At 39.3% G+C, this 15230-nt stretch overlaps 1 protein-coding gene across 14 annotated transcripts in view; it reads left to right on the forward strand.

Annotated features, from left to right (window-relative positions):
* The window catches only part of tns1b (tensin 1b), a 190554-nt gene that overhangs the window by 13028 nt on the left and 162296 nt on the right, over positions 1-15230 (forward strand). Inside the window, exon 1 of one of the 14 annotated variants that reach the window (XM_086267193.1) lies at positions 10845-10980. The exons of the other annotated variants lie outside the window; for them this stretch is intronic. Within the exon in view, the coding sequence (XP_086123319.1) occupies positions 10966-10980 (15 nt within the window). The 5' untranslated portion in view covers positions 10845-10965. Of the gene's footprint in view, positions 1-10844; positions 10981-15230 lie in introns of those variants that run through there. 14 annotated transcript variants of the gene reach the window in all.

The raw sequence follows: 15230 nt of genomic DNA on the forward strand, positions 1-15230 counted from the left end.
TGATGATAAACCAGCCTGTTTGCATTTGCAGGTGGTTGGATACGGCAGTTTTGTTTCCAGCCATTAAGCACAACTTGTCTGTGCCATGTTGTAGCGGTAACACAGATTGCTCGCTTCCCAGTCTTCACATGTGGCTGCAGAAGATCCCCTGTCACAAGTCAGAATATTTTATTTCCAAAAGAGCTGTTTTTAGTGCCTAACCTAACCAACAAGTAAAAGCTAAAGTACGAAATAATTGGTAATTAAACATGCACTGTAAAGACAAAAGTACTGGGCACCTACAGATTACACCTACAGGAGCTGCTTGGCCATGGAAACCCATGCCATGAAGCTCCCGGCACACAGTTTCTGTGCTGATGTTAATGCCAGATGAGGTCTGCAGTTACTGAGTCAGCAGAGCATTGGCGACTTTTATGCTCTATGCACCGCAGGACTTGAACACGCTCTGTAACTTATACATGGGTGAGTTCCTATGATTCCCAAACAACTCAAAGATTAAGTGACTGTGCATCCCGATACTTTTGTCCGTAAACTTACTCCGTGTATGAAAGTCAAGCGATGCAACTGCAGAGTATAAAACCTTTAACTGTAACATCTTATGCTTACCCCTGTGATGCTGGCGATATCTGACAGCATGTTGAATAACCCCGTCATATCATCCTAAACAGCGCTGTTGTAAAACTTGCTACTCTTGCTAACCTTTAAAAACATATGAAAGAAAACGTTTATCTAAGAAGAAAACTTACATTTCAAAAAGGAAAGCGATGAGATAATGGACAAATCTCAGAATCCTTGGTCTGTTTGACTGAGCCCAGACTGCTGAAGCCTCATTTATGCACTGGATGAAGTTTCTAATGCATTTAGGACATAGCATAGAAGAAGGACACTCTTTTATCCTCCATCTCTCACTCTGAAACTCTTTAGAACTGTTCAGTGCCACTCAAGCAACACCCTTGAAAGGCATTATGGATATTAGACTCAGATTTCCTTTATTTTTAATTAAGTATGAAAACAGTATGTATTTAATTGGACGTTTTAGTAACTGAAATATTTATTATTATTATTATTATTGGCTAAGTTTCGTTTCTTTGTGCATTGCCTCCTGATTCATCTTGTTTTTATTTGTATGGGACAAAGACAACTGTGCTTCATCCCACGCATCAAAGCAAAGGAGGAAAAGAATACATATGGCAGTAAATGGCTGTAAAAGCCTAAAAGCATTTGGCTTTAATGCAGGTCTGGTTTCGTTGATTCTTCATGGACTTTCCCAGACTGAAAGAATGACATATTGGATTACCTAAATTGAGGGGTTTTACCCTTTAATCCCACTTCATTTTACATCACGATAGTCACAGGAGTTCTCAGAACATAATCTGCTGCTTGTTTGCCTCCTGCGTGCCTATCTGCCTTGGCAGCTTTGTGGCATGACTCTGAAAATAGCCTGAATACCTCCACCTTATTGTGTTGTAGTGTTAGGTCTGTGTATCAACTCTGACTGGAGGCTAATATTACTCTGGGTATGCAAGTAATATCGTACTTGTTGACATGGGATAATGAGAATGACTCATAGTTACATAAGAACAGAGTTGTACTAATCTTATACTCGCACTATACTGCCCTGAACTGTTATTCTGCCATTAAATGTGCTTTATTTTGACTGATGTATGTCTGCAGTTGCAGTTGTACCGTAAATGCTAATTAATTGTTGCAGCAAAGTGACATTGCATCACATTTTTTGGGTTCAAAAGACAAACTAAATCTGTTAACTTTCTGCACGCCATCTTTCAGGGAAATCTTTGCCTCCTCTTTTCTCAGATAACAATAATGAATTTAACAGTCTAATGTTAGATAAAGTGCCTTTAATGGTTTTAGATGAAGCTGAACAAGTTGCCTTAATGGCTGCATTATCAGCGAGCAGCTCCCTCCACCGCGACACTGTTACTTATCGCCTCACTGCATAGCATTCCTCTCTCTGCACTTTCACTTTTGTGGCACATTCCTGAGATCCCTTTTGTGCTATTGTCTTATATTACTGCTAAGCTCCACCGTAGCCAAGCCTTTAACACATGTGCATTCTTAAATTTAGACTCTGGGATTAGCTCTCAGCATGTCAGGGTCTTTTATGGAGTAAAAGAGGTGAGCTGCCAAAACTGAGGCCCAGGGTACGCAGTCACACCTTTGAAAAAGAAAAGAAAAGACAGTTGAAAATTGATTTCTAAATCAGGTAATTGTGTTTAATTCTTAAAGGCAGTTTCCTGTGACACATGCTTAAACTTTCTACTATTCATTCATCCATGAAATAATACAACAGAGTGCAATAAGTCAAGATCAGGCATTTCAGAGAAAGCCTACATTAGTTGATGGTTCACATGATGTCTTCCTCTGCAAGCTGCTTTGGAACCCAAACTCCCCTGAAACCTGCATTCTTTCTACAAAACAAACACAAAAATGCAAACTTGATGTTCAGCTTGTAAATTATAGTAAAAGGATTAAGCAAGCATATTTTTTATCCACCTCTCGTTTGTCATGTGTGGTTTTAAAACATCAAGGTGGCCAAACGGCCCAAGCTTCACAGTAGGACTTAATCAGTGTTTGATATCTCAATGGCTGTGTCCAACATTTATGCACATTCATTGCTTCACTGTAGAGTCTGTTGTCACTGAATCCTGCTCTGTTCAGTGAGACTGTTTGAGACGCACAACAGAGCCATACCACTAAAATTAAACCATCAAGTACTGGAAATTGAGTACTAATCATTGAGGTGATGTGCCGGCGTTACTGCTCCATCACAGCAAAGACGTCTGGGTTTGAGGGTTTGAATCTGATCATCAGCTGAAGCCTTTGTGTGTAGTTTGCATGCTCTCCTCGGGTACTGTGGTGTTCTTCCACAGTCCATGGACGTGCATGTTTGGTTAACTGGTGATTTTAAATGAGATGTAGGTGTAAATATGAGTGTGTGTTGTAATCTGTGGCAGCGACCTGTCAATCACAGGGAGAGACCCCGCCTCTCTCCATATGAAAGCTGGGATAGGCTCCAGAAAACAGATGGATGATCCTGACTGAAGTCAGTAGTTCCTTCGACAAGAAGTGAAATTTCTGCAGAAACAGAGATGCCATTTTTATTTCTTAACTGTGAATTTTAATTTTTGGAAAAGCAGGTTCTAGCAGGTTTTTTTTTTTTTTTTTTTAAAGTAGATTTTCTAGCTTATTAAATCACTGTTGCATGCCAGGCTACATTAACATGAAAATGTACGTTCTGTGAGTTATAAAGAAACATTTTTGGCTATTCCTGCCTCCCAGGAGTGATGAAATTAATGTGAAGATGAATAACAAGAGTGACCCGAGGGCTGTGAGCCTAAATCTCAACAGTCCCTGGTGTTGTTTGGCTGAATTCACAATGTGTTTGACCTGAACAGATCTGGGTAAAGAAACTCCCGACAGCAGCAGCATGCTCTGCCAGTTAATGAGCAGCCTGAAAAGCAGAACAGGCCTTTCTTCCTGAACTTCCCTGTTGACTCTTTGAATAAATGCGTTTCTTTTGACACAAAATGACTTTTCTGTGCAGTGGGGAAACTTTTGGGCTCTTTATATCCATTTGAGTCAGAGCCAGCGTTATATGCTGTCTGATGCACATCTAACTGAAATGCCACCGTAGATCACCCTGCAGAATTCAAGTCCATTCACGCCTGCGAGTCTGCATAAATCAAACACATAGAGATGGCAGAAACCTGTTTGCGCTACATTATCTTAGACACTGGCCAAACATTTGGACTTCCACAACCCTTTTATCTGCCAGAGGAAACCATGTGACGCTGTTTGCTTGGCATCTGGGTGGGACACCACGACACTTTGTCCGCAGTCGAAGTGAAAGAAGAAAGGATGAACGCATTCCTTCTTTCAGACAGCGCCTTGTAGTCAAAACAACAGCAGAGTGATGCATTTTATCTGAAGATTTTCAGACCCTTCAAAGTGGAGCTCAGGTCTCCTCGATGTGGGTTTAATGATGCTGTGCTTTTTAACCAGCAGATGGGGACATTACCATTGACTGTTTTTGTACCTTAAACTGAGACTTACTCACGTAATTACACAAAAATGCCCATAGCTTCAAATTGAGGAATAATTACCATAAATTAAAGTGTTACTTATGGTGTGTTGATTGTATTTTATTTTATTTTATTTTGGCATTCAATTTGTGACATTCCTCTACGTCTATTAACCTAAAAACAAGGCTAATTTATGTGGCTGTGGTTTAGTCAGATTTGATTTATTTTATGTTGCTAAATGTTGATTGATGCGCAGGAACATGTGACGACAGTTAGGCTAAGCGAGCCCCACCCACTGTAAACCAGTGAGAGGAGCAGAGACAAAAATGTCCTGTGAAACAACAATAAATTCTTCTGACTTTGGCAGAAAATAGTTTGTTCATGCAGGAATGCATTTCTAAAGCCAGCACGCTGATTGAGGAAAAAATTTTTCAGGAGCTTAAATTACTTTTTTTTTTTTTTTTCTTTTTTTCTTTCCAAGCAAAGGGAGTGAGTCTGATGGTGCTGACGATGCATTTGCTTTGTGACTGTGACAAATGTGTCATGTAGCTCTTAAAAATAAGAATTATCAAGTTATAAAATGAAGTAAATGAGACACCCCCCCCCCCCCCCCCCCCCCCCTCCTTTCCTTCAGAAGAATTAAATGATTCCAGTATAAACACAGTTAAAAGCTCCCGTGCCGGGTTGATGGCTATGCTACGTCCCATCGCTCTCCTGCAAAGGTCTGTTTCTGAGAAGTTAATTCAATTAAAGCAGACAAAAAGACCACTGGCACCAATAAAGTTTGGGTGAAATGTGAAGCCATGCGATGGACACACACACAGTCTTGTGGCCAGTCAAGCGTGATTTACATTTGCATAATGCCTGGCTGCTGGGCAGGCTCGCCATCGCCATGGGTTACAGTGGGTGCTGCGAAGAAATGCAGCTCCATGTTCAGAGGGTGTATCACATCTAAGGCTGACAGGCAGGGTGTCCTTGCCACAACCACCACACACAGACAAATACACACAAACTTTTTTTTTACTTCTATAAGGTCTGCTGGTAATCTTAGCCTCATTTTTATACAGTGCAGTAACTGAAATCTATTTTTCAGTGTCATCAGTGTATAAATCTTAAGGCTAAAGGGTGGAGGCTGCAAACACTCTTGCATTTATGACTTTCTGGAAGTGTGACAGCACGTGCAAGGGAAACAAATGGCGTCAATGAAAATAAGATCTGAATTTAAACTGGAACTCTAAGGAATAATATATTGTTATTATAGTGTCATTTCTTTATAGATGGAGTATAAAATTGCAGTGTGTAAAATTTCACCGCTAGCTGTCAGTCAACAGTTCTGTTTTCTTAAGTCCCCAGTATACCTGCTGCGTTTGGTGTCTTCGCGTACCTGGTAACATCTTTGACATCCACTTCTGTGAAGGCAGAGGTAGTTGCTGTAGTATTACTGTGACCGATTGCAGAGTAATCTATTTTTCTATTAAATAAAGTTAAAAAAAAAAAAAATGACTGCACGTTTGAGAGAATTTGTTTTTAAATGTTTGTCTATTTTGACTGAAAAACTGGTGATGGTGTAAATGGTGTCCAGAAGTGGAGTCACACAGGACTAGAAACGAGTCAGTGACCACCTGACCTCTCACTAGGGAAAAGTGTGTAATCCATGACTGGCTGGTGAATGGATGTTGGCTGTCGGTAGGAGAAGTTGGTTGCATACAGGTGTATATCGTGCTGCATTGAGAACGTCTATGTGAATGCTTTCCTTGCTAGAAGGTTGTTGTGATTATCAACCTTCGAAGATGTCAGGATCTCTGCAATCGCTTGCAAGCTGCTTGAGCAGCGTAATTAAAGCTGTGAAACGCAAACCCAAAACAAAGTTGCCCATTTTGAAATGTTTTGGTAGAAATGGTAAGACAGAGCTTTTACTTTGAAGCTGAACGTTATCTGTTTTTGGTTGGTGCTGCACTTTCTCCAGATTCCCCACAGCTCGGAGTATAAGTGGTGAGTGTTTGCAGAAAACGCACCATCTTTCATGCCCTTTATGTTGAACTATGGCAGCCTAATAGCAATTAAAGCAATTACAAAAAGGTTTTTAGTTCAGCACCCTCTTTGACAGATTTCCTTCAGCAACAACTAGCCAACCAGTCGGGGAATACACATTGTCCCCTAGTGACCGGTGGTTACTGTGTTCTGTTTAACACACTTTTAGTTTTGATTGTGTAGAATAATTTAAGCACTCACAGTGAAGGTTAACATCTTATTGGTTGAAAATGTTGAAAAATGCAGAAACAGAAACTTTACAAAGGTTTGGAATTTGACCCAAAAGTCTCAGGTTGGTGCCTGGTGTCATTTCTTTTTTTTGTTTTATTTTTGTTTTGTTTTATCATCTTCATATTTTGTTGTTCTGCGGTCATATTTGGAAGTGAAATAGGGCACAGTAATAGAAATGGTCTTCTAGTGTTTATTTGAAGCAGCATTGCTATGTTTACAGTCTGAGCCTCTAACCATGTGGCTTCCTAACATTTGCATAGAGAGCAACATGTTCATGATTTCCGCCACTAAGACAGAAACTTCTGTCTTTCCTTAAACAATTAATCCATTTGGTGACTGTGGAGAAAAGAGGCCAGCAGGGGGCAGTCAGTGTTGTATTTTGTTATCTATATTAAAGCAAGAGCTGGCTTTTATGTGGGGTTCGTGTGGTTTAATCAGACATGACAAATGTGAGGTCATGCAACATGCACGTCCAATTTAAAGCCAGGCCTTCTGCCTTATCCGCAGCACACATGGCAGGGAGGACTACAAACATTTCAGACACTCCTCTTGGCAGCAGCATTCACCACACAGGCCTCACTCATGGCTTAGCACTTTCAGGGACAATAACAGCCAGCCAGAAAAGTAACCCCCCTGCGTCACAAACCAAGCCCACAACACAGGCTTTGATCCAGCGGTGGGGGGGTTTAGAAAGGCTTTAGGAAGAATGAATCCTATATGGTTTAAGCTCAGAGCTTCACTGTGTTTACAACACACACAGGATCCCTCCATCTACTACAACATGCACAGACAGAAACACATTCTCATGCTTTAAGCTGTCAGTCATTGTGTTTATAGTTGTTTACTGCTGCTACACTGTTATGAAAATTGTGTTTAAGCTAGATGTGTGGGTATATAGATGTGGGAAGTTGATGGTCTACGAAAACAAAGTGCAACTTTGTTTTTTCTTTCAATACCATCACAAAAACAGACTTTGAGACTTTTCGGAAATGTTTTTCAAACACATTCATTTTTACTTTGTTCTGTTTATAGGAAAAACCTTTTGAATGTGAAGGATGGACCATGAAATCACTCACTGGTATTTGTTTGGAGGAGGGGGTGAAGTGTAATGGTTATAAATGAATGCTAGCCTTTTGATTATCAAGCATGCATAGTTCCTCAAACTATATGGATGCAAGGCCAAGCCCAGCCTAGCCAGCTTAATTTATAAAACACTTCAAACCCAGCAACCACTGACCAAAGTGCTGAAAGCAATCCACACAAACAGTCAAGAAGTCCAGCTCAGTGTCTTGAATCAGTGGTGGTGACACCTGTCAGTCATACTGGCCATGCCTTTAACTCTGCTAACTCTGGTCTTCAGATGGATAAGTTAACAAGTACATAAATATATATATAAAATACAAATGAAGGGGGAAACCAGAAGACAGTATAATAATGGACGTAGCTTCTGGGTTGAAAAAAATAAACCCAATGCCGAAGTTCCTAAAAAGTTATGTTCTATCTGAAGGCCACCAGATGGCGATAGCTGTGTTTTGGGGGAAAACTGCTTTCTGACCTGTCCTATGTAAACACTCTCCTGCTGATTTCATGGGCTCAGTCACTTGTTTTGGGTCATGTTGAATTTAATAAAAAAAAAAAAAAAAGTTTTAAAAAGGAGGACAATTGTTGTCAATCCCAAGTCTTTTGAGCATGCGATTTAACAGACCAACCCTTCCTCGGTAAGATGTACACCTCGTTAGCTTTTTTGCAACCAAGGTGGTGGAAACATTCTTGTTGAGGCTTAAGAATTGGATCTCAGAAATCAGTGGGCGACATCACCAGAGCTGGATCCATCCTTTATAGCAATGGTGTCCAAACCCAGGGCTCGAGGGCCGGTGTCCTGCAGGTTTTAGATGCGTCCTTCTTCTTCTTTCATGTTTAACGACAGCTTGCATCCAAAGACGTTGCACTACTACCATCTCCTGACTTTTCTTCTTACTTCACTTCCTGTTCGTATACTTACAATAACCTCTTCCTTACTATTTAATCCACTACTTTTTTTAACTTCTATCGTGTTTTGTACACTATATAAATGTCTTCCTTTTGTTTCATTATCCCACGCCATTTGCCAGAAGTTCTTACTTTCTGTCCAAACTATACTTTTCCCTTCAGTTTTCAACAATGGTATCTGTACATCTATATCTACTTTTTTAACAGCTGCTTTAGCCAACCTATCTGCCCTTTCATTACCCACAATACCTACATGAGCCGGAGTCCACATTATTACTATATGTTTATTTTGTTCAGACAATCTATGATGAGCAAGAAGACCGTCATGCAAAATTTGCTGATGGATACTCGTGTTTTAGATGTGTCTTTGATCAACCCTTGATGTTCCCACTTCCAAAACCATTTAAAAGCAATTAAAACATTGTTAAGTACCTTCCACTAAGTGTGGAAGGAATTTGCAGCAGACCCAGCAAGTTCTTTTTTCTTTTTGGCTGTCTACATCTTTAATGAATGAATCTGGCATTCTTTTTTTCTGGGTCCCCCAGCAAAGTAAATTTCCCTTCCTTCTTCAAAAGCTTGTAAAAGTCATGTGGAGAAGAGAAAAGGAAACTGGAGGGAGATGTTAATGTTCCATGCCACTCGGGCTGCTCACAGTCTGCATACTCTGCTTTCTAAGAGTCCCCTCCTAACTCACGGACAAGTAGCAATGAATCTGTCAGGCCTGAGGTGGTTTCCATTAAGGGTCTGTTTTAAAAAAACAAAAGAGAAGGCTGTTTAGTTTGGAGTTAGTTCTTTAAGAAAAGACTCTGTCGCAAAGGGCCGACCTCTTCACCTCGGCCAGCACATTAGTGCTTTAATTTATCTGTTTAGAAGAGTTTCCTACCTCCTGTAACACGAAAAAAAGGAAAAAGGGCAGCATAATGTTATAGACAGTACCCACAGAGAATTGCACTTCTCAGCTTTGCACTTTCCTCTGTTAGCCCTTTTAAAAAATTCTTATATTCATCAAACTTGCCAGATTCACAAAAATCTCTCCATCTATAAGAAGAAGGAGATCTCAAAAAGATTTAGCCCCACAGAGCTCACCTCTGATTTTAAGCCCATTAAATCTAAATAAGAACTGTGTTCTCCAAACTCTGTTAGATGGCGGAGCAATGCTTACGCCTGTTATCGCTCCTTCTCTGTGGATTTTGCATGTTCTCAGAGAAAAGTATGTTAGGTTAATTGTTGATGTGTTTTAGAATTTGTGTGAAGGGGTGAAGCTGGCTTTTAGTTAAAAGCGAGAGTGCCGGACTTTGCACAAAAGTATCAAACAGTAGGAGAGCTGTTTCTAAGGTAAATGTATCACCGACGTCTTGAATGAGATTTTCTGTTTAGTGAAGTTTATTGATGTCTTAAATTTTCTGACCTACACGTTTTAAGCTTCATATAAAGTGCCTTAAATCTTCAGACTTTCTAATGCCAGCAGTGGGTGACAACTCTGGTTGAAAAATTAAGCCTTGTTGAGTTTAAGTCTTGATTTATGGTCTTAGTAGTTTAGTATACTGGTTTGAAGCCTCAGTAGAATGTTGTTAAAGTCAAAAACATGCCGTAAATTTGGATTTTTTTGAATGGGAGTATTACTGTTGAAGATAATGCAATTAACTTTTTGTTTGTCATCCAATGCTTAAGTGCCTTGAACCTGCATGTTTTTTCTAATGGCCAACAGGGGACAACTGTTGGCTGCAAAAGAAGTCTGAACTGTATGAAAATATATGAGAAAATGACCCCACTGCTTTTTTAATTAATGAAATCAGTAATAGTTTTCCTGATTTGCTGATGCTATCTCTGATTTCAAGTTTTAGTTGCTACAGCTTGATGTTAATTTTGTAATTTATGGTCCCATTTTGAGTAAAATACAAGATAACTTCATGGTATACAGTAAGACTCAGAAATATTGTGGTTTATATCTCCACTGTCGAACCATAAGGTCCTTGGTTTCTCACTTTCTTGTGATGGTGACAAAAATGCTCATGTTTATAGTCAGTGAGGTCATAGTGACTACATCTTTGACATACAGGTTTTTGTCTGTGGGAATGTAGAGATTCTTTGCTAGCTTGTCTTTAAGTTAGTTATACTTACTGCTCCCCCCCCCCCCCCCCCCCCCCCAAAAAATAAATAAAAATAATGATGAGTCTTAAGTAACAAATCAGAAATTGAACTTTTTATATGATTTTTAAGCTTTTTTTTTTCTGAAGTAAAATTTTTAGTTTTTATAATTTGCTGGATTTGAAATGTGCTAGCATCTGTCAAAGTTGTAGATTCTAACAGATTATTAGAGAGCAACTCTGGCTGTTTTTATCTTAACCTCTGACCTTGGCAAAATTACAAGAAATGCAAAAAAATATCAGAACAAACAATAGCTCCTGGTATTCTCACTTTCCATGTTATGATCTCTTGACACTGGCTTTCCACGGTGCGTGTTTCCTCTCCCTGCACTAACAATACAGCTCAGGAAGTATGTCAGGATAAGGGCCAGACTGTCAGGCTCTTTTTTTTTTTTGGTATGTGCATCCAACTTTGTGGGGGACTAACAGAGCTGTGTTAATCCCAGAAAAGCTAGCTCGGTGTTCAATAAGCTACGGATCTGTTAAAGGGAATTACTGCCCAGGTGTCTTCAAAGTGAACTGCGATGTCCCTCTGGCTGGTAAGTGCTGTTGCAACATGTCATTTTAAACTGTGGGTGATCAGGGTGTTGCTCCTGGTGTTGAGGTCAGCCCTAGCATGCACAGCATCAAAGCTGTTGTTTTTTTCAGGTTACTGTTTCAACCACTTTCCAATGTTCCAAACTCTGATTGTTGCGACATTTTTTGGCCTCTTTGATTTCTGTTGTCAGTTTTCCCCTTTGTGTAAGTGAGCTGACAAAAAACAATTTTCACATGTGGTATTACATCTTGTTTGTAAACATTTTTATTGAGTGAAAAAGTAGGATGACTCATGCTGATCCAAACTGTCCATGCAGGACTTTAAAACTGAAAGGTTTAATCATTATCCTGCTTTTGGCTGGAGTCGTGGCTTTTGTTTCTCATGGAATGTTAGAGGTTGTAAAATTGTTGTTAACAGGGTCCTTCGTTCCACTTGTAAAGCAGATAACTGTAAAAAGTTCAGTTTAGTCTGATTTGCTGTCAAGGTTAATTACATACAGCTGATTTCTGTGCTGTAGATGATGTCATTTTTACAGCGGAAAGTGACTGCTAGTGTTGTTTCAGCTGCTCTTCCTATTGTTTTATGCACTGCTTTCTGCTTTAGAAATAAAAAGAGACAGACAAGACACTGTCTGACTGTCACAGTGCTTATATTGTTTCCATTTGTCTCAGGCTCAGTATTGCTTGGACTTGTAAGAGGTGAAAAGTGTTGTATTTATGAGCTTTGTTTGAAACATAGTTCAGCTGTGTTAAAATATATAAAAGTCCCCTCGAAAATACCTCAATATTAAAATGTAAGAAGTAATAGACAAGGATCCAAGTATATTTTTGTTAAAATAAATGAATTGCATTGGATGGCAGACAACCTGGACTCTCATCGCTAATCTTTTGAACATGAAATAAATGGAAAAAAGAGAAAACAAAATGTCTATATTTAGAAGTTGGAGAGGTTGGAGCTGTAGCGATTCGTGTTACTGATCATGCTAGAGGCCAAAGTTTGAAGCCAAAGATTTTTACACATCATTTTAAAATATATTATTAGAAATATTATTACTGGTTAGGCATTAAAATTACTGGGTTAGGTTTGGAAAAAGATCATGACAAGATTTGCCACGCTTTTTAAAGCTTTTCTTTGTTTGTTGCCATGGTGAAGTCTCCCTGCTTTCACTATAGAAATATGTCCTTGTGACTCAAAATTCCTTTTGAAATATATTACTTCCACATTCGTGTTCACCGACTGGAAAATGTGATAATTTCTGCCGATGAACACAAAAAGTAGATACATTTTTCTGTTTCACGTTTAGTTGTGAGACTGGGCTGCAGTTGAAAGGTGGTTTCTGCCCTTTTGATTTGTGTCCACTTAAAAAAAGTCGACATTGTTATGAAGTACTTTGTTCCTGTACTTTAACCTGATAAAATGTTTTTTATGACAAACACTTTGCCTTGTGCCGTCTGTCTGTTTTTTGACCTCGCTCAGAGACGGTCTGTGCTTTATTATTATTTATTGTTTACTCTATTTAATTTGTAAAATATGTGTACACACACACACACACACACACACACACACACACACACACGTAGAAAAATATTTAGTATACACATCCAGAAATGCATGTGATGTGACAATAAAAGTGATTTGATTTGATTTGCTTCGTCCATTTCTTTCGTCCTGTCCTCTGATGTGGAGGTGTCCGCAGAAGTAATTACTTTATGGCTTCACAGACCGTAATAACTTTCACACTGAGGACTTCAAAGTGAGGTATGACAGAGCTGTCTCTCTAAAAATGGATGTTCACCGCTTTCATCACCTTGGCCTACAGCTTGTCCATTTCAGCCACGTCTGGGCTTTTATGAGACAGCTGATGATTGCTCAGTGGCAGACTGATAGTTCCTCCAAAGGTGAAGTGGTGACTTTGTGTACTTTATGTGTGGTGGCTGCTCGTGTAGATGATAAGTAAAGGTTAAATATCTCACCCTTTCCTTTTTGGAATTTGTAATTTACTCCCCTACAAAGGATTGAAGTTGGTAGAGAGTCCTTCCTGTACACTTATGATTTATTAGCTTCATAGTTGCCGTATGCATCTAAAATAATGTAGGAAAAATGGGATAAATTCTGATGAATTTCATTGTAAACCCTAAACCTACCAGTAAATTTGGACCTCCGTAAACCAAATCCCTAAAAAACAACCAAAAACAACCCATAACTGACATTTTTTTCCAAACAAATTACCTTTAAAGTGTTATGGAATAAAATATTCCATAAAACAATAACATTTTTCCAAATTTCACCTTGTACGCAGATTCAGATTTGTAGTATCAGTTGCCTGCAGGTTAAAAACTAAAATCTTTCTTCCACCTAAAGAAGCTTTGGGTTAGCAGCTGGGATTATAGCTTTTCTCAAACCAGCATCTTTCATGTGCTTTCCATTCTGTCACCAATCCACACATGAATTTTCCATGATTGCTAATTTGCCAAAACTGCTCCCATCTGCCGACTTAAGATAGAGGAGTGTTTCTGTGCTATGTCAAAAGATGAAATGAGCTTAGCTTTCACTTAATTCCCTCATGGCTTTCTGCCATGTGCTTAAAGCCGCCAAGCTCTCGATCCCAAAAACGCCTTAGATCAATAATGGGAGGGGCAGGAGGTAATTGCAGCATCAATCACAACCACTTTGTTGGGGGCAGAAATATGAAGTGGAATATTTAAACAAATGGGTCTCCAGTGCAAATGGTATTATTGGCTATTAGTTAACTTCATTGTAGATTTGTTCTGCCTTCTAGTGATGCAGTGATTGCTAACAAATCCTGGGCGTATTTACAGGAATAACGGTCTCTTACTGCAGTCATGTGCATACTGGGTATAACCAGCAAGGCCTTCATGATTTAGTGAAGGCTTGGGCACAGACTGGCACTCACTACTGACAGCTGAAATGTATGTAAAATATTGAATAAAGATGAAAGAGTCTGCAGCGCAGCGTCTGCACTTAATAAGTCTCATGAGAAGGCTGCGACTAACTGGCGATGCCTATTGAATATAAAACGCTACATTTTCAATGTTGAGTTCATATGCTAGACGTTATTTTGTTGCCCCGCAGCATTGTTAGATGTGATGTTCTGGGAAAATGGGATGACGTAATTCCTGAGTGGTGGAAAAAAGTATAACCCAGATGGCATTAAAACAGTTTTTCTTTATCAGTGCTTTTAGAAATCCACTGCATTTTACTGATACACAATATCAAATTAAAGTGACAAATGGATGCCACCAGCTGTGAGTAAAACATCCCAGTGAACCCTCCCACATTAAGACCATGACCAGCCACTTCCCCTCTTATTCTCCCAGAAACAATGACCCTTCACTCCCTCACCTCTTGTCTGGTTTCCTAGAATGGACAACAGAGCTGACGTTGCCAGATTGAGACGTGAAACCAGCCCATTGTTTGTCCCGCAGAGAGGCAGGAAGTGTGCATAGTGTTGTCCCTGCGCCTTCTCTGGAACTTCTCTCCCTTTGCCAGTATTGTGTAAGCTTAAAGCTCTTGATAGGTTGGTGTAATGGTGAGACCTTTCCTTCACGTGAGAACTTACAGTAGCTTCACTCTCAAAGTGTCTGCAAGAATAACATATCTGCTAAATGCTCTGGAAAATGTGCAGTATTGCTCTTATTGGAAACCTCTGGTTATGTTATTTTTCTTTGATACATAAATGGTCCCTTTTGTGTTTCAGTAACTGAAATGTTAAAATTTGTAGAAATCTGCAAGTGTCTTCAGAACAAGCACACTGCTTGTGCAGCAAAGTAAACTGGAATCTTATTTGTGCTTTGTTTGCATTTTTATTTATATGCTTAGAATTTGTATTCTCTCTTCTACACCCTGAGTCTTAGGCTGCATAAACATGAATTGCTCGTCACACATCATATCGACATTTTTGCAGTGAGGTCTTGTAGTTTCCCCAGGCAGTTTTGTTTTCTCTATAATACACAAAGCATCTGTCCATATATCAGGACATTTATGTTTAAAATGAATGCTTGTCAGAAATGCTTAAGTAAGCTAAATGTGTCCAAGTCAGCTTTAGCTATGGGAAGTTGGGAAAGTGGAGATGGGTGAGTAAACTAGGGAAACAAATCATTAAATTTGATCTCCTGGAGCATAAAATCCTGAAAGTTTTAACTCTCGAGGTGTTAAAATTTTTTGCAGGGAGTTGTAGGGTTATATCACTCAAACCTTTAAACTCTTAATCTGTTGAAAAAAATAAATAAA

Source organism: Aulonocara sp. 'chitande type north' Nkhata Bay, linkage group LG16, assembly GCF_057382095.1.
Source record: "Aulonocara sp. 'chitande type north' Nkhata Bay isolate Kocher_YH1m ecotype deep benthic linkage group LG16, A_spYH_male_GT1.1, whole genome shotgun sequence".
Classification (NCBI taxonomy): Eukaryota; Metazoa; Chordata; class Actinopteri; order Cichliformes; family Cichlidae; genus Aulonocara; species Aulonocara sp. 'chitande type north' Nkhata Bay.